Source organism: Argiope bruennichi, chromosome 6, assembly GCF_947563725.1.
Source record: "Argiope bruennichi chromosome 6, qqArgBrue1.1, whole genome shotgun sequence".
Taxonomy (NCBI): Eukaryota; Metazoa; Arthropoda; class Arachnida; order Araneae; family Araneidae; genus Argiope; species Argiope bruennichi.
The window spans coordinates 65,453,337-65,479,239 of NC_079156.1; the positions used below are offsets into that span (position 1 = coordinate 65,453,337).

Sequence of the window (25,903 nt, forward strand, 5' to 3'; positions counted from 1 at the left end):
GGTCACAAAGTCCTCCATGTCGAGAGTAATACCACTAGGAGTACTGGATCAGTGGTGATCGTTCTCTGATTGAGGTCTAAATTACGATTTGTGGATGAGTGAATGAAATGCATGAATGAAGTCCGCCCTGTAAAAAGGGTTGTGACGTGTGTGTGTGTAGCTAAGTCATATTCTTGGCCCTACATGGCGCTACTAAAAAAACAAGAGACGCACCCTTGGCTTAAAATCATTGACTTCTAAAGGATTTGTCTATGACAAATGTCATTAGAAACAGCAACAACAAACCTCTGATCACAGAAGGCGGATAAATATTATAGAATTAAATAGATTTTTTTTTGATCAAAATATAAAAAAAAGGTTCACAGAAAGAATTGTGTACCTTAATGAGTGTGCCTTCTCCTTGTGCACCGGACATGGACCGTACGTACTTCCCACCGGGCACGTCGTATATCCGGATCTTACTGTCTTGGCACGCTGCGAGGACGTGTGGCTGAGAAGCATCTTTCTCCATGTCGTAGAAAGTGGTTTTCTCCGTCACTACCTGCTCCTGTACGACTTTGATGCTTGGTTTCTGAAAGTAATATAAAACAGTAATTCTATCTCTTACGGTGCTGGAAGATTTCATAAAACATTTTACGAGCAATACATACATTAAAACCTTGCTTCATTTTGATTGCTGTGATGTTTCAAAAACATACGAAAGATAAATATTCATCATTTATACTTCCATATCTAACCAGATACAAAAGGTAATAATCGAGATGCAATGCTTCTCAAATAGGAAGGCAATATTTATACAAGTTAGGACATCTGAAATTCATAAACCTAGTATTGAAAACATATAAAAAATTGGCATATTAGATTATTCCCTTGTTTTTATGTATCTGCAACATCAATTATTTATACTCAAGAAAGAAAAATTAAATTAATAAATACTAAATCAAAAATTATTAACATATACCTATTTATTAAATCCAAATTCAATTATATTTATTTATAAGTACCAAAAAACTGAATGTGCATTTTTTTTTCTCGGCAGACTAGAACCAAAATTTGACTCGGAACTACAATCGTAATCGCAAAATCGCAAGCCCAAATTCATATCACTGCGCTTTGAATTATCACATTATATGCATGTGAAAATGACTAAAATGTGAAAATTATATGCATGTGAAGATGACTAACAGATGGTCCACTCTCTGACGAGTGTGATTTCAAATACGATACGCATTTATGCATTAGATGTTAAATCTATAAACCAAATTTTTATCCATTTAACTCTCTTCGTTTTGTAGTTATAGTATTAATTTATGGGTACTTTTCCGTTAGCAAATGTCGGCAATTGTGAACCAAACGCGAATTTGACGTAAGAAATTTGGCGGAATTCTATTACATTATTTGGCGATTTTTCGCTTGCGCCCGGCTAACGGAAAAATACTAATTTATGTTCGAACAGCTGAAAAAACAGATTTCTCCTTAATAGATTTCGTTCAAAATTTGATAGAAATCTACAAATTTTGTGTAAAGATCATATAAGAAATTTCACTCGCCTATTTTCAAACATTTTTTTTTTTTGAGTTATCATGTTCACAGACAGACAGACATAATTCCGAAAATGTGTTATTTTGCGGACACATGAATGTCTGAAAAGTGGAAATTAGTCAAAATCTTGATTTCATTTTTTTTTTTTACCATTATAATATTTTCTCTTTAAATACTACATATATGATAAAGTAATAATTTGCTGCAGAAATTTTGTACTTGATCCGGACGTAGCCCCTACTCACAAAGCAAATTCCATACCAGTTTGATTTCCTTATAAAAAATAATTTTAAAAATAGATCAGTCTTCGACGCATTTTTTTTAAAGTTTAGTCTACAGCAGTTCGTTCTCATAGGTATCAGAACGTGGGACTGTTGTTATTACAGCAAAATTTGGGGCATTTTATCTATTATATATTTATAGGTCGAACTCTGAACTATAATCACTCAATGACTAAACAGAAAGCTACAAGGTGAAACAAGCTATCACAGGTGAAAGACGCAATACACACTTCTATGTGTTTTACAGGAATTGAAAGTATTCCATTAAAGTTTTACCTTTATACCTTTCATTTTAATCATAGAATTACATTAATCAGTGCATCGACGGCAGGTTTAAAAAAAAAAACTAGAAAATAAATCGAAATATTGAGTATTCGAAAATATCAATTTCATCAAATATGTTAAAATATCATCGAAATATAGTGAACAAACATATATTAAATTTCCATGGTCTAAAATCTCTATATTTCGGACTTTTTCAAGAATATTGGATTTTTATTGAGAAAATATTTTCTGTATATTGAATATTCGATTTATAATAATTCGTTATATCGAATAAAATTTGTATATATCAATGATTTTTTTTTTTTTGCCGAAAATTATGTATATCTATTTTAATCAAAAAGCCATCACTGATGTTTGATCGTAACAAAAAATATAATTTTAATAATAATAATAATGATGAGGATAATAATAAACCGTTTCACCGATTGTTATTGCAGTAGAAATTCTCGGAAGGCTGAAAAACATTTACAAAAAAGTAATAGACACGTTCCAGCGAGTTATTCCTAGTTTATGTTTTAGAAATGCGTTTTCTAATTGTAAACGATATTTTTTACTTTAAGTTAGGTTTAACTTTCGATTTCATATAGTGTATATGGCTCATAACAGAATCCTTAAAGTATGAAAAAGAAGTTCATTAAATAATAGTCGCAGAAAAAGGATAAAAAATAAATACAAGAGGGGGGGGAATTAAAATTTCGATAAGTACGACATCTATAATTTGGAGAAAAAAAAAATCCATGTTTTTAATATGTTTTACATTCTTACTTTATGGATTCCTTAATCTACATACATTTTATGTAGATTCCATTGTTTTACTATCTACTACAGTGGTTTTCAGGACACGATTTTGGAAAATTTCTGCACATTTTCTTCGATAGTGACGAATGAAAAATTTGTTGTAGGGATGATAACAATCTCTTAAGCCTAATTTGTAGATGGATCATTCAGCTCAAAAAAATGATGGAATTGGTGGGATTTTTGAAAAATTTACTTCTCTTTTAACTCTCTTACAACTGAGGAGACAAAGGTAAATAAAATCAAGAGAATCGTCATAACAAACAACTTTTGTTTTGAAACTTTTCAGGTGGTTGCAGTAGCTTGGAAATCAGTGAATGGAAAGTGATTTCCCTCTTCATTTCCTGCCTCAACTTCTAATTGCTTTTAAATCTAAACTTGTGACATTGTATTGAAAAGCTTCCATCTCTTGCAATTTTTTTACACTCTTTTTTGTCCTTATATTCGAATTCTTATGGAATCAGAAGAGAAAAGGGTAAAAGGGGAAATTTGTGTTTCCAAAAGAGAGAATCTCCCTTTGCTTTAAATCTTACCGATCAGAATTTTTTTTAAAAATAAACTTATTCCGTGCTTGAATTCTTTAAAGTTCTCTTTAATATTGAAAAAATTATTTATGTATAATTGACTGAAAATGATAAGACTGTATATTGAAATTCCTATAAATATAAATTTCTCGATATATTGAGATTTGATTGTACTTATTAAGACACAGTTATAATAGTGTAGTTTGTTCCCCTCTACGATGAGTATTAGTTACCACTGAATATAGCTTCTGATATTATACAAAAAATGCCTTTTATCTAAGGTGACCATTCGTACTGATTTTACCAGTACAGTACTGGTTTTCAGGGCATAAGTCCTGGTTAGTCATTAAACAAAACCAGTACACGAAAAGTACTGGTTTTAGATTAGAAAGCATTAAAACAAAAAAAGCAATAAAATAAAAATAATAAAATTAGAACTAGCAACCCTGATAATTCCATGTGATATCGTCAGGTGTCGCATGAGCAGGACCGCCACGACGTCATACAAGCCAGTGGTGGTCTGATGTACTAACTACTGTGATGTACCTACCTTATTATTATCATGGCGGCAAAAGGACGAAAGTGCGTATTTAATGATGATTTAAAATTAAAGTATACATTTATTAAAGAAAGTAATAATATTGATCCTAGTGAAGTATATTGTGAAAAATGTAGAAGTACGTTTTCTTACTTAGTTTTTATAAGTTTTTTTATTTACTTAGGTATGCATGTTGGCCGTTGGGTGAATTTTTGATAAAAATTTATAAAATTTGGGCGTGGCTGGTCAAAATTCATGTTGTCCTGGTTTCAGGTTAAAAAAAAATGGTCACCTTACTTTTATCCTGTTTACAAATCAATAAAATAAGCCGATAACTGCAGGTAAAACATTATCTTATCAATTCTTTAGATCTTCCAGAAAAGAATGAATCATTAAAAATGCAGCGATGTTTGAGGTATCAGTCACAAAATGACTCACCCACATCATTTTTCTGATAATGACGGATTTGTCTGCGCCGCACGAAACGAAGTACAAGTCATTTCCTGAGCGCACGAATTTGGCAGCTGTCACCGATGACGTGTGATCATCCAGCGTCTGGGCGAAGGAGTAGTTCTTCTGTGCATCGAAGATGTGGACCAGTCTGTCCCGACTGGCAGAGGAGAGAAGTTGGGTAGGATCTGCAAAACAATCCAAATTTAAATCAAACATATAATAAAGAGTTAATTATTTCTTAAAATATCAGCATCTTTCAATTTTTGAAAATCGCTATAATCCAACTTCATACTGATGGCTTATATTCTCTTTCTATATTTTTTCTTTGGGGGAACACTCGGACAACGTTTTAATATAAAAATCATTACTGGATTTAAATTTAGCTGTATTTATGTTTCACTTACAAGCAAACATTATGATTGTTGTAAAAAGAATCTCGCAATTTTTAATCTTGATCGGATGATAAGGACGAACACCTGAACCGATATCCCGTCCCCAAACTTCCACGCCACACTCGTGGGATGATATTTCGCCTTGATGAATTTAACGTGCATCAGACCCTTTACATGGCTGTTCTTCCGTGAAATCAGATTGTGAATTTGATACTTTATGATCTGGAAGTCGAAATTTTATCACCAGGTCATTAAGATTTAATTAGGCTATCGAATCAATTTAATAAGATCTATCATGAGAGTAATTTAGACTCCTACCTTCAATTAATATAGAAACATTTGTCTCTTTATACATAAACTATAGCTTCTTTTCTTAAGTTTGTTTCCAAGAATGTTAAGTTTTTAGTTTTTACTGTCAGAATACAGATTTTATTCATATCAATTAAAAAAAAAGTTATGGGTTGTGATTATACAAAAAATAAAAAAAAAATTCTTCATTATTTCATTTTGCATGCAATAGCAGACAGTAATTACAAAAGAACCATTAAATTTAAATTATTATTTAAAAAAAGAGCTACAGCTACGAAAATAAAGACTATTTCAGAAAAAAGGATACATTACTATTTTTTTTAACCAAATATTATATATAAGTCGCCTTTGGCGATCAATTTATTCGCCCAGATATTTGTTTTCATAACTGTTAAAATATTAATATATTTAATATTTCATTTTGTTATTTGATAAGAACGAAAAATATGAATTTAATTAAATATATCTACACTGTACATGGAAATTTAAAAAAAAAATGTTTATACTTCGAAATAAAATAGAAAGGGAAAATTCTATTTTGGAATTAATGATCAAAGGAAGCGATTTTTTTATCATAAATTTAACAATGGTAAAAGCACGCGATTGAATGTATTGATTGAAAACAAAATAATTTTAATTTCATCATAATATTAATATCATTATTACAGACTGGAAATCAAATTAAAAGTAGAATTAGAGAGAAAAAAAACTGTTTGACAATGAAATTAGCGTCATAAAAAAAGTATTTTTTTAAATTTTAAGAAAAACTTAATTTTTTTTAAAAAGTTTTAATATAATGTCAAAGACATTTTTGTGATCTTTTGTTAAATATACAACTGTAAAACATTGAAAAAACACCTTAATTTTTAATTTAGAAATTTTAAATGACTTTTGGACTTTAAAAAGTTGAAAGTAATCTTCTTCTTGCTTTGAAGAACATGTGTGGCAAATTTCATCCCAGTCGAACAAAAACTGTAAATTTTTATAAAGGACATGCAAATAAATATTCATCCTTATGGAGAGATAGAGAGCGAAAGAGAGATGTCTTTTTTTCTTTAATACACATATGTGCATTAATTCATTTCTTCCTAGAATGTTAGAGCAACTACTGAGGATATTTAAAAAAGTTTTGGTTATATAGTTCTGAAGTCCTTTCAAAGTAGTTGACAAAGGCGACAATTACTTAGATCTTTAAAGTAACCTCAAAGATAGAAATCTGGAGACCTTGGAATAATCTAATAAGGGGGAAAGTTGTTATCATTTCATCGGCCCAGTATTGCGAAATTTCTGCAAGAAGTGAGCTTGCGCAATGTGAAATGACTCTCAAAAAATGAATATAAAAAAATGTTACAACTCATTACTTTTACTTCAATCAGCACAGTTTATATTTTTATTTTATCTCTTTAAAAACATATCATTTCGTAAATCATATGAAAATTTGATTCGTAATTATAATACAATTATACATTTTATGCATATATTTAAAGAATGAACTCGTAAAAAATGATGAAATGTAATTACATTGAAAGAATTAAAGCAGTTACGAAATAATACATTTTTACCTGATTCTGCGTTTGAATATTCCAAGCACAAAACTTCTGCATCGTGAGCTTCGATCTTACAAAGAAGCTCTAAATAACTAAGATCATAAACCCTAAAAAAAAGAGAAAAATTTGTAATTAACATTTAGTCATAAAATATCCTCTCTTTGAGATACAAACAATTCGCGATAGAGCTATTTTCTTTGCAAATTCAACAAAGTGTAGCAAATGATTTTCAGAGAATTCTCAAAGCATTTATCAGAATACTTTTATCGATTTTTGTCATAATTAGTGTAAATGAAAATCTTGTTCATATATTAAATGGTAGAGAGTGAATATAATCTGTTTATATAGAAAAAATATAGGAATTTCGAAGGTATTTAACTTCCGTGGGAAGTATGCTTCCCGCCAAATTTATCAATTTTTGTATGAAATGATGTAGGTTGGCATAAGTTCTGACACATTTTTTTTAGAAAGACAGAAACTTAGATGCTTCAGTTCTTTATCTCAGACAAAATGATGTGTCGTGATTTGTTACTTAATTATTAAGTAACCAAATTAATTAATGAATCAAATTAAATTTATCTAATAAGTTAAATGCATTCCTTTTCTTATTCTAATTTCAAGCCTAAATATATTTTAACATAATATGACTAGGAAAAAATGGCCATTTAGAGGGTTAAAATAGTGAATGTTAGTTATATCAATGAACTATTTTATCTATTATCCAGCAAATATTATCTATTTGTTTTCAACGCACCTTACATTGCCAGATCTGTCACCTGATGCAAGATGCTGGCCATCTGGACGTATTTTTAGACACCGGACACCGTTCTTCCCATCATAAGAATTTACCAATTTTTCATTGGTTCCAGCTGAAAAGAAAGAATAACAAATACATATGGTTAACCAGAAGCTAGTAAGAGTAAAAACTCTTTAAGAAAATAATTATCTTAGAAACGATAAATATAAAAATATTTCTTATGCATTTAGGAAAATTAACAAATATTATGGCATATATAATTAATATATTTATTATTTCATTATTTTTTTGTCCAGGTGAAGTCATTTATATAATTATTAATTTAATGGTAGTCAAAAAATTTTAAATTTGCATAAATTAAGCATAAATTACATTTAAAATGCATTTATTTGAGATATTTAAAAAAAATTGAGGAAAATGGGAAGATATTATGAATTTAAAGCAATTACCTGGAAGAAAGTCTATATCACATAGGAATACAAAATTAGGGTCTGTATATAAAATCTTTAGTAATTCCTAAAAGAAAAAAACGTAAATGTTAAACATGTATATAAATATATATATTAAGCTACGTTAAAAATAGTCAAACAAGAAACAAAAGGGAAGTTCTCGATACGAGAGATTTTTTGTTGAATACTGCAGATTTTTTCTATAAATAGAATATAATCCAAATAATAATAATGGTTTTGAAATACTTTTATAAGGCATGAGAATGCCACTGATAGAAGCTTGTTTCGAATGCAGATGGAGATGTGATTTTTATGTAATAATATTGCGTTTCTCCCGAATTAATAGCAATTGAAATATTTTTTTATTCTATCAGAAACAGGTCTTCTACATACTGTAATAGATATTTATACCAGCTATTACATTTACCCTTAGCAGATGAAGTGAAACTTTGTCAGTCGAATTCATGTCTTTGTTTTGTATCAGTTTTGTGTACCAGGTACTTTTACATACTTGATACAAAGTATCTAATTGGTATACAGAAGAATCTAATCCTTTTTTCTGCATTATAATTATCTGATTCATATAGACGCATAATGACTTTATTTTGCATTATACAAAATCTTGTAATTAAACAATAATGACTTGAAATTTTATTTTATAACATTAGCATAAAAAGAAAAACATAACATAAGAAATTCAGAGATAAGGTAAAAATATAATTGAAAAAACAAACAGATTAAGCTTTATCTGTATTATTAATTGAAACAATTCTATATTTGTAGCAAAAATTAGCAAAGACTTGACATTTGGCAACATATTAACTACAGTAAATTTCCAATTTTACGGATTAATGCAGGCGAAAGGTAGTCCATGAAATAAGGCATGCTAAATAATTAATTTAAACTATCTAAAGTTCTTTTTGATGCATTGGTTTTCTGGAAATGCAAGGAAATGTCATTTAAAATTCTTTATTATAATGGTTGTTTAACGGAACACGAGTTATTGCTTCTTAAGTTATATTTTACAATTCTGATCTTTGATATATATATATCTTACTTTTATATAGAGCTACAATATTGGTGTTAAGACTAATACAAAATTTCGTTTGTTTTAGCATTAACTATTTCGAATTACACATTAGATCCCTTAAATTCATGAGAAAATGTTGATCAGAATCATTTCTAGTTGAGTCCCTCACCACCAAAGGCCAGCCTCCTCCATTGTTAAAAGAATTATGCATTAACATTTCCCATTTTTTAAGGGGTCAATTATTCTATTATTCCTTGAATACCAATGATTAATTCATCATGCACCCCATTGGGTACACACTAAAAGAATTATACATTAACATTTCCCATTTTTTAAGGGGTCAATTATTTTATTATTCCTTGTGCACCAATGATTAATTCATCATGCACCCTATGGAGTACACACTAAAGCAATTATACATTAACATTTTCCATTTTTTAAGGGAACAATTATTTTATTGTACCTTGTATACCAGTGATTAATTCAAGATGCACCCCATGGGGTACATATACTTTCAACAGGTACCATTGTCCTAAGTCAGTAAATTATTCTGCAAAGACTGTCAATGCAGAAGAATTTGTTATCTTACTGTCATATATTCTTTCGGTTATCATCAGACACGTGTCAGACGACTGCTCGTTACTTAATTTCGAAATGCTTGTCATCGGCAGGAAAGTGGCGAACAGAAACGAAGAATATGCGCAATTACTTTATATTAAAAAACTAGTTTTTTGGGGAGGCGAGCGCGACTATCTATCGCTCCAGTTTGAGGCTAGACAATGAGACAATCGCGTGTAATTTGTCGAACGACAAAACGGAGGAGTACTCACGTAACAATAAATATTTCGTTTCAAAGCACTGTTCTGGAACATTTTATGGTCCAGATTCCAGATACGAATGGTGTCGTCGCTGGCACAGGTGAAGAATGTTCCTCCGGGGAGGGTGCTGTTGTCTTCTGGCAGATCGGGATAAGTCTGTAACAAAGAACAATACAGTCACAAATAATTGTTTTTTTTTTAGACTCCTATATGAATTGCGGCATAAAATGGAAAAATGCCTCAGCATTGTTTTTGGCTGAACTAGCTGAACTTTTTTGGCGATAAAAAGACTACGAATAGATTTATTTTATTGCTTTGATTTATTTTAAATGCAGTTTTTATTGCCAAGAATACAGTCAAAGAAAAATAAATTTGTCTGGATGGACAGAGGAAGATATTTTTTTATTTGGTCTTAGTTATAACGAGTTATCAATCATATTTTCATGATAGAAATCAAGAAACATACTAGCAGACTTCAGACACTAACTATATACTTGTTTTTGCTGAATCCGTTTTTTAAAAGCTTTTTTTTCTGTATACGCAGTATATAAAAAGAAAACATTGTAATCGTCAGAAAATTCGACCACGGAAATCTGATAAATATCAACGCTTCAGATCTCCTGAATTCAAAAAACTCATTTTTAGTATTATATCTATTTGTCTGTCTATGAATATGAACAACTCAAGGATACTTTGAGCTAAACGATTGAAATTTAGTATGATGTATTTAAAAATTATATTTTATAAAATTTTGAACCGAATCCATTCACAAGAAAACTTATTGCCTTTCTTTGAGCACAAGTGAACACGTTAACCTAAGGTTGTAACTGACAATATTTACATTAATTTTCCGCCATAAAAAGACAGAATTCCTAACTTCGATTTCCAATCTGGTGGATTAAAGTTTTTTTTTCCATTTTATTTCTGTTTCGGCCTTAGATAGCTACAATGAGCTACACGCGTGAAAATGTCAGGAGTTTTTTCAGAAATAATTAATCCAAATAGTTAATTAAATTAATCTCAACAGTAAAATGCACGTGCAATGGAATTCCATTAAAGCTCTCTATTCCTACATAAATAACCAAAATATTATTTTTTATTAATAATTATATCATAAAAATAACAAATTATACCAGATTTCATGACTTTAGAGCTTTATGCGCTTGTCTAAACTAGTTTAAATTAATTTTAATATTTTCCTAAACTTACAAATTATAATTTACTATTCCAAATTATGATGTGGAGATGCTCGTGAACACTTTGCCACACCTCGGAACTCCGAAACATCATGACGTTGCCGTTGCCATGAACACGACAACTACAAAAAAGTAACAATCTTGATAGATGAAGTTTGGTACACAGATTTAGAATTTTCCGTATCGAACCAAATCCATTAAAGGATTTTGTTATTCGTCGGCGTGTATATTTTGTAAACAAGATTACTCAAAAACGCTAGGACTTAGATAAATGATAATGATATGTGATTTTGGACATAGATAAATGATGATGATATGTGATTTTGGACATAGATAAATGATGATGATATGTGATTTTGGACATAGATAAATGATGATGATATGTGATTTTGGGCATAGATAAATGATGATGATATGTGATTTTGGGCATAGATAAATGATGATGATATGTGATTTTGGACATAGATAAATGATGATGATATGTGATTTTGGACATAGATAAATATGACGGTATGTGAATTGTAATTCTGTGCCTGATTGGGTGAGAAAAAGGCTTCCAAAATGTATATTCCACTTTTTTCTTTATACTATGAAGTAGAAAACGTGTATGCACCGAACTATGAAAGTAAACATTTGAGCACTAATGGTTCCATGGCACAAAATTTTTATGCCAGAAGCAGGGAGCGGCTAACATTTTTATTAGGGAGCACGCGAAAAGGTTTGAAAACACCACATCATACAAGTTTAAAAAATTATAAAAAAATAATTAAAGATTAGATTTTGAAAAATGGCGTACCTCAACACCCCAGATACAAGCACTATGGTACAGAAACGAATGAGATTTTCCAACTTTCTTCACATCTTTTACATCCCATACGTACAAGCTGTGATCGCTATGAACGCAGGTAACCTGAAAACAAATTTAATTAATTAAATTGATTCACAAATTTTTAATTTTTAATCAACTAATATTTTTAAAAACTTAAATATTTAAATCTGTCATGCAAACAAAATGCAAAAAAGAAGCAGAAAGAAAAATATTACTTTTTTATTCGTTTCATCCAAAGTGATTGCAATAACATCTGGATATTTGGACCCAGGAGGATGACTTGACATTTGTCTGTAGGCAATAAAATAATAATATTTATTAAATTCAAATAGTTACTCTTTTATTTATCTTCAAAAATATATGATACAACAAATTATTTTTCAATTCCTACTATTAGTTCATCCTCTCCCTATATATATTTATATATCTTGTTCAAATTTTCAATCATTAATAAAATACTTTTTATTCATCCAATCAAGTTTAAATACGTTTTTTTAAACTTGTAGCGGATGACATTTGATGTTAATACAGTTTTTTCAAATATAAATTCATTAATTATACATTTAATAAATTTTTAATACTTTAAATAGAGTTTTAGCAGTTTGTAATGAAAATTGAAATCAGGCAACAGCTCAATCGGTAAAATGCAAGGATTTCAGTATTTTTCTAGTGAAGGTGAAGAATGCGAGTTCAATTCTTGCGAAAGTAGGAATTATTTTTTTTATATATTGCCTGTTAAATATTTACTTAAAAATACTAATAACATGGCCAAATCAGTAGCAAAAAAGTAATTAAAATATCACTCACAAAAAGAAATTATTATTGTCAGATTGTTTCTGTTTTTTTTTTCTTCTATTATTTAAATTATACTGCGTCGGTTGAATTGTTCTAAAAATTAAAACATTGAAAAATCTTTTCCTCCTATTTTGCTTATACTTGAATAAATAGCTTAAAGGTATGATATAGAATAAATTTTGTGGTATTAATAGATTATATAATCCATCCCTACTCAGGAAATTTGTTATTGAATATTTAATGACCCATAGATAAAAAAAGATATGCTTAGCTATTTCTGTGTAAAGGAAAGAGGGAATGTCTAAAGATCAATAAAGCTATTTTAATCTTATAAAATTCGGGATTTAAATATTAAACATTAGAAATCGGATCATAAATTATTACTTGTTTGTAACATATATTGATAAGGAAGACGTATGATTTTTTGGCTGGCAGATTTAATCAGTTTTATCAAAATATATTTATAAAGTATCAACTATGTGTTAACGTGGAAATAAAAATCAAAAAATGAAAAATATGAAGAAGTTCAATATGAAATTAAAGAAATTTGTTTCTTCTTTTTAATACAATAATGACTATATAAATAATAATTGTGTAAAAAAATAAGATAAATTAATCACCCTATCATAAGTACTGAACTACATTTTCATTTTTTCATACATGAAAAATATACATAGAATATATACATCGTAATCATAAAAAAATTCGCATTAGAGATCTTGACGAATCAGACCTTCACGAGGTCAATAAATATATATATGGAATTATATCTGTCTTTGAACGGGCTCAGATGATTAAACTGTGAATCAAATTTTATTAGTCTAAGTTGATACATTTTTGAATTACCAAGTTCACAGGTAAGCAAATGCATAGATCGATACATGATCAGCGTCTGGGCGCATATAGTTTCAAATTAATACTACATTATAGTTGCTAAATTTGGGTACCAAATTTTATCTATCCTGTTTTTTATGTTTTATATTTATAGCGTTGAGTCTTACTTGGATAGCCGCGTGACAAGTTTCCTTTGAATGGATTTCGCTTAAATTTTAATCGATGCCCACAAATTTAGTGTTAAGACTCATATTCCATATATCATTTATCTAGTTGAAAGTGTTTCCGAATTATTTTGATTATAGACGGACAGACCAACAAAATTCCAAAAAAGTATTTTTTTGAACTCGAAGAGGTCTAGAACATGGAGGTTTACCAAACTTTCGAGGTTGAATTTCTTTATGTATATTTTGTATATGTGAAAGAAAAAATGCAACATCTTAGATAAATAAAGTTTTGTACACGACTTTGTAGTCAAAATTGTTGATCGGTGTCATATCTTCATCCAATAGGCGTAAAGGAAGTCTGCATTCGGAAGCTGTGAGACGGGAAGACTCACGTTAGCTGACTGGCATGACTTACTAGGATTTGCCTCTTTCTTTCCTACATACTGTCTGTTATTCGTATATTTATAAATTCATTAAAAAAGCAACAGGTTAGATAGGGGATGGGCTTTAAGTCGATCGCGATCGACTAGTGGACCACCACGACATTTTGGGATGACTGGCTTTACTAAGATCTAAGATACGCATACTAAAAAACATTTATGGAACATCGTTTTCCTCAGGATATAAAGAAAATACAAAGTTTTCTCCTTCAAAATAACATAATTTTAAAAGCACGTTGTTCAGAACCTAAGAATAACTTTTGGAATCTAATGGACGTATCCGAATTTTGAAAAAGTTGCATATTATTTAACATCGTTCTTTGGTTATATCTACCTATCTGATTCTGCATTTTCAACGATGAATATAATTAAAACAACATATCAGTCCCGTCTCACAGACGACCTCTTAGAATCCAGTGCAAGATTAGCAATCAGTAATTATATACCGAGATATTGGCGGACAGTATGTAGCCGAAATCTTTTACTAACTACAAGAACTAACTTGAGATGAAAATGATTTATTTTTTTAATGGTTTTCGAATTTTTTGATATAAAATGCATGATTTAATATTATTATATTTGTGGCAATTATTATTATGTTTGTAATTATGTAGGTAAGTACATATTCGGTATTTATTATTAAATTATAATAAATATTGTAGACCTACGCCACTAGGTGGACGCAACACCTTGAAAGAAATTAGAAATAGCTCGTACCCTGAAAAAAAATCTTCCCACCCTGAGTTAGATAATGGGGAGAGGGGAGGCAACAAGCTAGATATTGGGAGTGGGGCCTTGATACTAAAGTTATATGATTCCAAACGATCGATGAGAAGATCTCGAAAATGAATACAAGATACCAGTTGCTGCATGCTAACAAAACGTTTCCTATTGAAATATGCCCGATAATAGATATTTGAAGAACAGATCAACCTGTTTCTTTCTTTATAGTGAATGTTTAACACATACAATCGAATTTATAAATGCATAAACATGCACACCGTGAAAAGTAAAATTAATTTTCTATAATCTTCCTCTTAGTACCGCATTTTTCTTTTCCTTTTTTTTTTTTATAGAAAAAGAATTTTTAACCTGACAGGTAAAATTATGATTAATTAGGCCTCAAGGAAAGGTTATGATTTTTTTTAAAGTTTTTAGGAGGTAAATGACAGATGAAAAATACAGTTTTGTGAATGGATAATGCAGAAGAAATTTCCTTTTTTGTGAAAATCCTTTTATCAAAAATCTAACGTTTTATCATGTCCCAGACAAACCACCAGAAGCGACAGAATACAGGTTTAGTTTGTAAAGAAATGATAGCAATTTTCGAAATCAGATTACGTTAATGGAAGTTAAATGATAGAGATGCAGCAAAACTAATCTGTTTACCACAATTGGGCGGCAAATATTTTTACCAACCGATGATCAGCCCAAGAATCGGGTTTTGGGATAAACATGCGAGACAATTGTCGACTCAGTGGAGCAATAAATGACAGGCGATCCTTTTTTTTTAGAGAGGGAGAGAGCAAAAATTCTTGTTCTCTCAATTACCCCCAAAAAATTGTCACATCGAACTAATCAGATACAAACAACTGTAAATAATTTAGAGGAAAAAATTATGATAGACTTTGGATGATCATTATAGAGGATACTACAGTTACTGTCAATTAATTTCAAATTTAAAAAAATTTGATAAACTTTTAGATTTTGAAAGAATGTGATAGATAAACAACTTTGGATGGTCGCTAAATTAGACTTCATTATAGAGGATACTAGAGTTACTGTTCATTTTCGGATCCGGAAACCTTCCGGGCTTTTGAACATGCGTCAGGAGGAGTTTATTTCTCCATAATAATAGTCAAAAAAGGGACGAAAGGAAAAATGAAAACAGGAGAGGTTTATATTTAATAATATGATGAATACCGATTATTCTCAGAATTAAAAGGTAATAACTGATCATCTTTTTGCGAACAACTCTTTAGCGAAGCATAAGCAACGAAAAGTGCTAGTCTCGGGATCCTGAAACGAAGAGTACTTACGAAAGCAAATTAACGCCTGTTTATTAATTCTGTCACAGAGAATTGATTAATTCTACCTGTTATTTGCATCCCCCCTAACAATTTTCTTTATTAAATACCTCCAAATCGAATGTTTAGACGATTTAATGATCAACATTTAGGAGATTGTTTATTTTCCATTATTTAGTTTTTTCTTATATTAACCATTCAAAAACACTGATTAAATTTTCATGTTTATTTGTGGGAATTTTTAAAGATTATTTTTTTTTCTCTGAAAATCAGATAATGTCTTTTTGATTATATTTCATCCTACTGAATTTTATTCTTATTTGCTAAATAACTTTAAGTATTAGTCTCAAACATTCACCAATATCAAAAACGTAATGAACTTTATATTTGTTCAAAATATAATTCTTTTGTTACACACGAACCAAAAGAAAAACAATGAAAAGAAGTTTTATAGGGTTAGATTTATACTTTTCCCTCTATTTAGATAAATGCTCAATATAAAAGCAACATAGGGGGCTATTTTTGAATGAACCTCATAATTTTCAACCGTGGTCCAATGGGAGGAGAACAACTGAACCGGCAGCACCACCTCCAAAGTTTTACCTCACACCACAGTAATGATCTTTGATCTCCAACAAATTTAACTCGCACCATGTCACTACATAGGACGGATATTTTATTAAATCAAGTCTTGAACTTTTCGGTTTCATAGTCGAGTCTACGCCTCGGTACCACAGTGGTTATTAAATCTACACAATAGAATTCATTTTATGGTTTGTACCATAACCACAAAAATATGTGGTCAAAATACAGACCAATGCACCGCCATTTATACATTTTGTATGCGATAGTATTGCCATCTATATATTTGCATATTACTATCCCAAAACTTGTTGCTTCAGTGTATATATTGATATATATTTTGTTTATGTTATGTTTTTGATTGGTTATTATTCTATTGCATTGGATTCTTTTTTATAAAGTAAATGGAAACAGCTTTGTATTAATTTATATGTCTGAAAATATATGATTTATATTGTACATTTACAATATAAAATGTGCATTTTTATTTATTGATAATTGCGTATTGATTAAATTTGTGGTGCAATTAATGTAAACACTGTTTTGTGTTTCGGTTTCCTTTTTTTTGTTTTGCAGCAATCTTGTTTTCTTTTGTATTCAATTCTTCTGATTGTAAGGACGATCACTTTTCAAAGTATTTTCTCTATTTCAGAGTATTAAATAAATGCTTCTCTGAGAAAGTGGCGAGGATGGAGGCGTATACTACGGCCTCCGCGCTGCGTTTTCGTTACCCTTGCTGAAGGGGAAAGTGCCATAAACTTTCAGGTGAGTAAATCAGCGTGGGTTTGGATTCTTTAATATAAAGATGTAGCTGTTACATAACTCTATTACCTTTTCTTTTGATACAACAGATGGAGTTACCTCATTAGAATCAAGGCATATTTCCCATGATCCTTCTTAGGGTCCATTATTTGATGCTATTCTGAGTGTCGTGTATTTTCGTGCTTGTGTTTGCTTTGTCTTGTGAAATATGGAACTTAGAAAATAATTAAATAACTATTCCTGAAACTCGTCTATTATTTTCTTCTACCTCATAATGAAGTTATAAAGAGTCTCATCCCTTTATAAAGATAATATTTACTCAGAGTCGTAGAGTTCATTAAATAGTCATAGTCTTTTATAATGAAAGCAATCATTTTCAATTACATCAGAGTTACTGCATCAGTAAAGTTAATGTAAGATTTCGTATATGTTTCTCAACCTATTTTTTTTTTTACTTGAATTTTCTAACTCAAGTGAAATCACTTAACAAAAATGGTTAGTTTTTTTTTCTTTGCACATCATATAAAAAGTATGCAAAATATAAATGTAGCTGAAAAGCAGAACAGACAAAAAAGACAGAACTTTTCTTAAATAAAAACTTACCTTCCAGTGAGTCCTTTGGCAACATCCACACCCAGGTAGTGTGGCCTTGGCAATGTAGAAATAAAATGCAAATCGAGAGGACTAAAGCATCGGACGATGCCATCAGAGCAGCCGATTAAAATCAAGTTTTCACCAACGGTTATGCTGTAAGCCGTAGAGATCTATTCAAATGGGAAAAAAGCAAATAAATGAAAATAAAATCCTTTTATAAACCAGAGATTTAAGTTAAAAAGAATACTAGGACTAAATTTTCCTAATGCTAATGAATGATAAAATTAAATTCATTTGGGATAAGATTTAAGATTTGTTTTTAAAATATATGATAAATTGGGATATCGCTTTTTTATATTTCGGATCGCGCTGATCTAAATTCGAGTTTCTGATTATTTTTTTTGGTCATATTTAAATAGATTTCTTAATCATTATATTCACTGAATATGTTTCATAAGAATTTATTGGAATGCTTCAGTTATATTATAAAATATGTAAATAGTATAGTTTTTAATTACTTGAAAACTCACGAATGAAATCTTATTATCCATATGGATTGTCTGTTATTTTGCGGCTATGACGTTGCAAATTCCTGGATTCATTTTTTTTTTTTGTTTAATTTTAACCTCTGTGTAATTACAATATACCCAACTCACTAGAATGTAACAATATCTGGCTTTAAAAAAAAGAAGAGAAAACTTCAGTATACTATGTTATTCTGTATTTCTTATAAGCCCTAACCAGACTGCCTTCTACTATCTGTATGTTTCTAGTAAAAGGCATCAGTTTGATAATTTTGGATTTTGAACCCTCGGTTTCCTGGATCCTTGCTTTTGTAGGGATCCAAGAAAATCAGATGGCTGATATTACTACAAAATATTCTAGCAGCAAATTTCTTACAACCCTCTTTCTGATACTAAACATACAATTATATATTTTTAAATGCAGGATTAATTTCCATGTGGATTGTCAAATGATTTGTAGTTATGACGTTATAAACCGTCTCATTCTTTGATAATAAAATCATAATCTCATAATAAATCAAAAATCTCATTTTTTGGTATAGTTTTTGTAATACAGTCATTTCACTAAAATATAATTTCATATCTAATTTTTTTTAAAAAAATAATGCGCTTCGATTCTTGGAGTTCTGTATAAATCCTAAATACACTTTTTTTCTTCCAATTATAGCCAGTCATTCCGTTATCACAGAACTAAGCACTATAAACAGGGATTATTGTGACTAATTGTTCATTAACTATCAAAATTTTTGCATAAAGAAAATAACGACCAACAAAAGTTCAAAAAATCTTTAAACTGTTGGTAAAAGGCTAGAAATCTTAGACCTAACTAGACTGTACCCTGCCCCTCTATTTATTCTTAACATTAAGCATCAGGATGACAACTTTGGATTGTGAAACTTCGCTTTGTTAGCTAGCGTGGTGTAGCCAAGGGTATGAGACAGATGATGTTACTGTAAAATATGCCAGTAAATTTCATTATATGTTCCGAAACAGATTTTTCAAAATCTCTAAAGCAATTAGAACACGTAAACTGAGAATAAGTTCCATGCTATGAAACCAGTCATCGTACCAAGAATTTATTTCAGCATCTGATGGCGGCATTTGTACTTAGTTACGCTCGCGAGTTGTTCAAGCTTACTCATAAATAATTATTTTTTGTAGAAATCATCAATTCGCAAAACCGAAGACATTTTGACTCATTTTCCATTTCTTGTTGAGTATTTTATTAAGTAATCCTGAGTCTTAATATCTTATTTCAACCAATTTTAATCTATCTTCCATTAATTTATCAGAAACAGCATTTTAAGGCGGTTGAAAGACTTCGGTTATTTAATATTATCTGATATTTTAATCACTTTTTGTAATATCATAAGCTTTTATTTTGTGTTATTGTCCCATATGTGAATATTATTTGAACGTTTAGATTCTATCTGGTGATTCACATAAATACTTTTTTTGAAACTTTTTTTTTTCGGCATGGTAAAAATAAGAACTATTTTGAAAGAAGATCTAGAGGTAAGATAAAAACCAAAAACCACACTAATCTGTCTATAATAAGCATCCACATTTGCTATCATTATGTAAATACCAATTACCAGACCGTTCAAAGCCCATTCAGTGATATTGCTGCGGGGCTTTCTGACAGTATAATAGTTATGCAACTACGAATCGAACGTTTTTCCTTCTTTTGCATAAATCTGCATGTTGTTTATTTCCCACGGACCAGATATACTCACCCGCAGTTCCACCCACTTGTCCAAGAGCCTGCGGCCGTTGAACTCGCAAAGCAAGCCCGACTTGGTGACGGCGAAGGTGCTATCTGCAGACTCGCCCCGACCGCACGCGACATCGCAGAAATAGTTGTTCCTTTGGTCGCCCAAAATGGCAGAGCGGCCCATCAAGGGCACGGGCTCCAATTTGTACTGAAAATAGAAAAGAAAAAGGAATGGTCAAAAACTTAAATTATAATGCAATAATTTATAACAGAGACTAAATATATAAATTATGACAAAGAAGGTTAGAATATATTATGACGATCATTTTAAAATTAGCATATATTAACCTTACAGTAATGGTATATAGTGAAATTTTTGACCAATTATATAAACTTATTGAAGTGCGTTATAATCGAATTTCGTGCTCGCGCAGTGTTTATCTTTCACTAATTATTCTGCCATTTTTTTATATGTTTAGCATTATTCTACTCTATTTTTTTTTCTAAATTATATCTATTTAAATTTTATTTTGTTATTGTTATTAAGGATTTACTAACAAAAAATTATTAAGTTCTTCTGTTAGTTTAACACACAATTGTGTGTGTGTGTGGCGAATTTTGAGGAATCTCCATGTTTTTAACTTCCCTGTGTCCGAAAAACATATTTTCGGCATTATATCTGTCTGTGAACTTAATAACACAAAAACTATTTGCGCTAGAAGGCTGATATTTGGTTTATGGAATTATGACTAAATTTTTAAATTTCTGTCAAATTTTGCATGAAGTCCGTTCAAAAGAAGCATGGCTGTTTGGTTCATCGAGTACAAGTGAACTCGATAAGTACAAAACAGAAAGAAATAGGTAGTTAAAACTTGGTACATTTGCTTTTCATCTAAAATGTAGATACCATCAAATTTTGAATCAAATCTCTCAAAGGGTTGATCTTCCGTCGACCTGTACTTTCGTATTTCTTAGCCAGGAAGGATATTTATTAATCCTAAAACAGGGTACACAGTGGATATTTGTGCAGCAGGCATTTAATGATAACAATGATAACAACAGTTTCCATAAAAATAGTTTATTTCTTCATAAACATAAAGCTCTCCACTTCGAGTAAGGAAAATAATATTTAACTGTTAAAAACAGGTGCATTTCACAAACATCAGTTTACCATCTTAACCCGATCGTAGCCAAAGCTCCATCAAGCAAAATAGAGTGCAAGCAGTACCACCGCGAGCACTATCGGAGATACGATTTGATAGTCTAATATGATCACTTTCTCATCTTTATGATCAATGATCCTCAACGTGGCCGACCTTAAATAGATTCAGTATTTGCATCTTTAGTGATGCCAGCCACGAGAGACATAACTTGGCAACGATCGGGTTCGAATAATGCATTTGAGATCATGGAGCAAGATTGGAAAAATATACAAAAGCACCGCAAAACTTGGGTCCGAAAAATTTTATGTCCAACAGTATTCATATAAACACAATTAATCATAAACAATGGCTTAAATTAATGAAATTCAGTATGTTACTTTGTGATTACAATTATAGATGTATTAAATTTGATGTCAATAGGCGTGCAAAAAGACGTCCAAAATACATATCTATCTATAAATCTAGATCTATATTTCGCAATTATTGTTCGTCAATGCTATACGAAGCGAGGATGTCCCCGAAGTTAAAATTTTTGTTGCGGAGGAAGAGAATAAGTCCTTTATTTGAAAGTATACGAGAAAGTTTTTTGGAGACGACTCCCACTGATTAGAATAGAATATGGGATTCCAAATGCAAAAAGAGTTTCATTGCAGAAATCTCATTGACAAAGAATCAAATAAAAAAATATGCAATAGATAAAGTAGGTTTAATGAAATAAAAATTCGCAATGGTAGGACAGTAAAACTGCATAAATAATATTATATGTTGTTACAACATGACAATTATAATGTCAAGTAAGAAGAAATATTAAAAACAGACAATCGGAATATTAAAAAACTGTTTTCAGTAGACTTACTATCCAAATCCGCAAACGTTTCTCATGTTATTCAAGTGATTATATTATTGTGTTATAATAAATTAGTTTTTTTTTTAAATCTTGTGTTGCACATTTTATCCGCTCTTTCTGTTTCTGTTATAGCATTTTCCATCAATATTTTAATTCACTTAAAGAGTCAGGTCGTAGGGTGAGAATCCTGCACTCCTGGAAGAATGCGAAAAACTACTCACTAAATTTTTGTTCATTATCCATCTCATTTATGATTGTTCCCCTTTTACGCTGAAAACTACACTGATACATTTTTTTTTGCACAAATTTAAAACAGTTTATAAGTTTTAATATAAATTTAGTAAAAATAATGTATTTTTGGATAAATAATTCTTTAATAAACAATATTGATAGAAAATGTTACTGACTATGAAAAAATGTGCACAGCAGTAAATGAATAAACAATATATATTTTCTGAAAAATTATTTAATTTACCAAGCCAGAAAGAGATGAATGATCAGATTTGCTAATTTAATAACACCAATCTAATTCTTGAGACTTTAAGTTTTATGCCGTAGACGAGGGTCAATCTCACCACCCTTTTTGTATGGTTTTGCCTTCAGTAGCAGGTTCCATTCAGTTTGCGACTTTATGTTCTATTTATTATCTATGTGCTTAATCTATTCTTAATTTGTTTCATGATTTTAGATCACCCCACAGAATGAAAAAAAATCAACAAATCATACAATAAAATTTATTTTGAATCAAAATTTTTCATGCGAAGGAGTTATCCTCAATGATTGGTTATCTTAATCATACAATGTGAAAGAATATTGGCAGCATGAGATATTTTATTGATATATGTTCCGTTTTCTTCTGTTCCAGTGGCTGAACTGGGAATTTCACATGCAATAAAGAAAAAAGCTCATTAACGCTGATGCGAATTTTTGTTTTTTCAATGTGATGAAAAGAAAATAGCATCTCAGAATTCTTCATGGGAGGAAAACACGAAACTGTTCATATCATTAGATAAAGAAATATTAAGAACAAATAATTGAAAGAAGGATCGCAAGAAAAATATTTGAAGGATATCCGTGTTCACAGACATTAAAGAAGATGACTTTTAAGATATATCTACGTAGAACTCAATGATTTTAAAGGACGTTTTAAAAAGATTAAAAGCATGCAAAATTATTGAGATAAGGGTTACTGTAATTTCAGATATGTAATTTTAGGTAATTAATTTATCCTGGTACTAAAAATACCATTGATTTCATTTAGATTAATCTTTAAACCAGCGGGAGTGGTCTCCGCAAAAATTTCTCGCATACTTTCTAATAAACTTGTTTTGCCAGTGAATGCTTTACATGACATTGGTTTACAATAGCTCCGAAATATTAACTTTTGGCGTGAATTTAGTTTTTTTACTGTATTTATCGTGTCTTGGCGAGTTTGTGGTGGTAGCTTCATAAGCCAGTTAACAGTGTCCTGACAAGGGTGATCACTTTTGTCTAGTAGTTACGTTACGCGGCTAGAATCCTAACATCGCTGGTTCTGTCCTCGGGAATGCAATCTCCTCAAGTTTAATCCTTAACATGCCGTCAATAGTATCCAAAAATCGAATTTGTGCTTTAGGCGCGTTTTTCACAATCGATTGGAACAAAGATTTGACACAAAACTATACTTATAGTCACAAGATCCCGTACCTAATTTAATATATTTAAGTCATTTTTTTAATTATCTCGTTTACAAGTATACGAAAGTACATACGACAGACCCATTGTTAGATTTGGCTCAAAAATTGATAGGTATCTACACTATAAACGTTAATATATGCGTGCCAAATCTCATCTATCTATCTCTCTTCGTTTTGTAATTATCATGCTAACTTATATTAAAACAGCCGGATGAACAGAAACGAACGGATTTTTCTGAACGGATTTTGTCCAAAATTTATTAGAAATTTGCAGATTTGGTTTAAAGACCGTATGCTAACTTCAACCGTCTATCTCATAGCGTTTTTGAGTCATTCGTGTCACAGACCAACAAACGGACATTTTTCAAAAATCTGTTTTTCGAACTTAGAGATGTCCAAAACGTGGACAATCATCAAAATCTCGAATCAGATTGCTATAGGTTTGTGAGATTTGTCAATTACTATAGGTTCTCTATATTACACACAAAATTACTTTTTCTAACCTTGCCAAGATTTAATATATTATATTAAGGAAGTTAATTTCTCTTTCTAATAAAAAAGTCAGTTTTGTACTTTTTGAGATAAATTCCATTATATTTGGTAACCAATTTCTACATATTACCCATGAGCATATATTCACTTGGTATAAACAAAGACTGTCCCTATTAGAGACTCATTTCCGTGTAGTTGAAGATGCGAGTTTGATTTCAGGCCCAATAAAAATATACAAATACAATCAGTAATTCATAATATTAATATCACAGATTAATAGTATATGATATATGCTGTTTGTTGCACAAAATTCAGCCTGAAATCAATATTGCATCAACTAGAAGCTAATACGGGTATTTATCTCTTTTCTCAAATGAATATTAAGTTATATCGCCATTATCGACATTTTAAAATTAATCTATAAGATATATCTAATGTATTATTATTTTCACCAAAACATTGATGCAAAAAGCGTAATATAATGCGAGGATGCATTCCAAAGATGTATGGAGAAAAGTGGTCTAGTGGTAAGAAATGATTATAAGTTGGATCCCCAGAGCATCTTCAAGGGTTGGGGTGTGGGTTCAATGATCTAATGACAAAGTCTTAGCTTCCAGAGCACCTTGGTGGAAGTTTCAAGATTTTATTCCACCAAAATTCTGTTATGTAAGCGAGGTTTACCGTTTAAATCCTTCGCGATCACATTTCCTCCCATTGCTATAACATAAAATTTTGATGTCGAATTGTTGTTTTAGATGTTATTCTTGTCGCCTGGCCACGGTCATAGTATAGATGCTCGCAGATATATATATTTCGAGTGCTACTCTTAAGGAAGAGACAAAATCTCTCTGAAGACACTCACTGGAGGCAAAATCCCAATGTATATGCATGTAAATTTTTAAAGAAAAATATAACAGAGGGTGAAAAATAATACTATGCCATTTACTCTTTTTAGAACAATTGACACGGTTCAAAATTGTAAAGTCTGGAACAAATTAGCTATCGGATAGCTTCAAAACGCGACATCAATCAAATTTAACTAAAACCAGAACATCCATCAGATATTTATTGCGCTCGTATTCGTTTTCTAATCTGACAACGAATCCAATGTTGCGGTACAAAAGTTAGGTAATGGGATGCAAAATCAAGTTTTGTACCCATGATATAATCGATATATTAGGTAATTTTACGATCATGGGGAAAACTTGGAGGGTTGTTTGAGGAACAAAAACATGAGTATTTTGTATAGGATTGTAGGATCTAAAGTGGGGTATTAAGGCACAAACTCAAAAAAATGACATGGGAGGAAAAAATTATTTATTTACAAAATCAATGCAAAGTACTTTTTTGCAGCAATACAGTATTTACAATAATGTTCAAAATTGCAACCATCCAAAGTAATACATTCTTGGTAGTGTCGTAGAAGGGAGTGGCTGAAATAGGTCGGGCATTTCGCGAACGCTTGCAGTCATGGATAGTCATGCAATGAGGTCCTCCTCTGAGGCAACGGAAATCTAGTAAATGATGCTTTTAAGATTTAC

At 30.6% G+C, this 25,903-nt stretch overlaps 1 protein-coding gene across 1 annotated transcript in view; it reads right to left on the bottom strand.

Annotated features, from left to right (window-relative positions):
* Positions 1–25,903, bottom strand: part of LOC129971566 (mitogen-activated protein kinase-binding protein 1-like) — a 142,240-nt gene that overhangs the window by 29,899 nt on the left and 86,438 nt on the right. Inside the window, exons 7-16 of the mRNA XM_056085451.1 lie at positions 20,207–20,392; positions 17,956–18,116; positions 11,961–12,036; positions 11,713–11,826; positions 9,733–9,876; positions 7,873–7,939; positions 7,421–7,535; positions 6,682–6,773; positions 4,404–4,603; positions 380–571 (exon numbers count right to left, since the gene is read on the bottom strand). Of these exons, the coding sequence (XP_055941426.1) occupies positions 380–571; positions 4,404–4,603; positions 6,682–6,773; positions 7,421–7,535; positions 7,873–7,939; positions 9,733–9,876; positions 11,713–11,826; positions 11,961–12,036; positions 17,956–18,116; positions 20,207–20,392 (1,347 nt within the window). The remainder of the gene's footprint in view (positions 1–379; positions 572–4,403; positions 4,604–6,681; positions 6,774–7,420; positions 7,536–7,872; positions 7,940–9,732; positions 9,877–11,712; positions 11,827–11,960; positions 12,037–17,955; positions 18,117–20,206; positions 20,393–25,903) is intronic.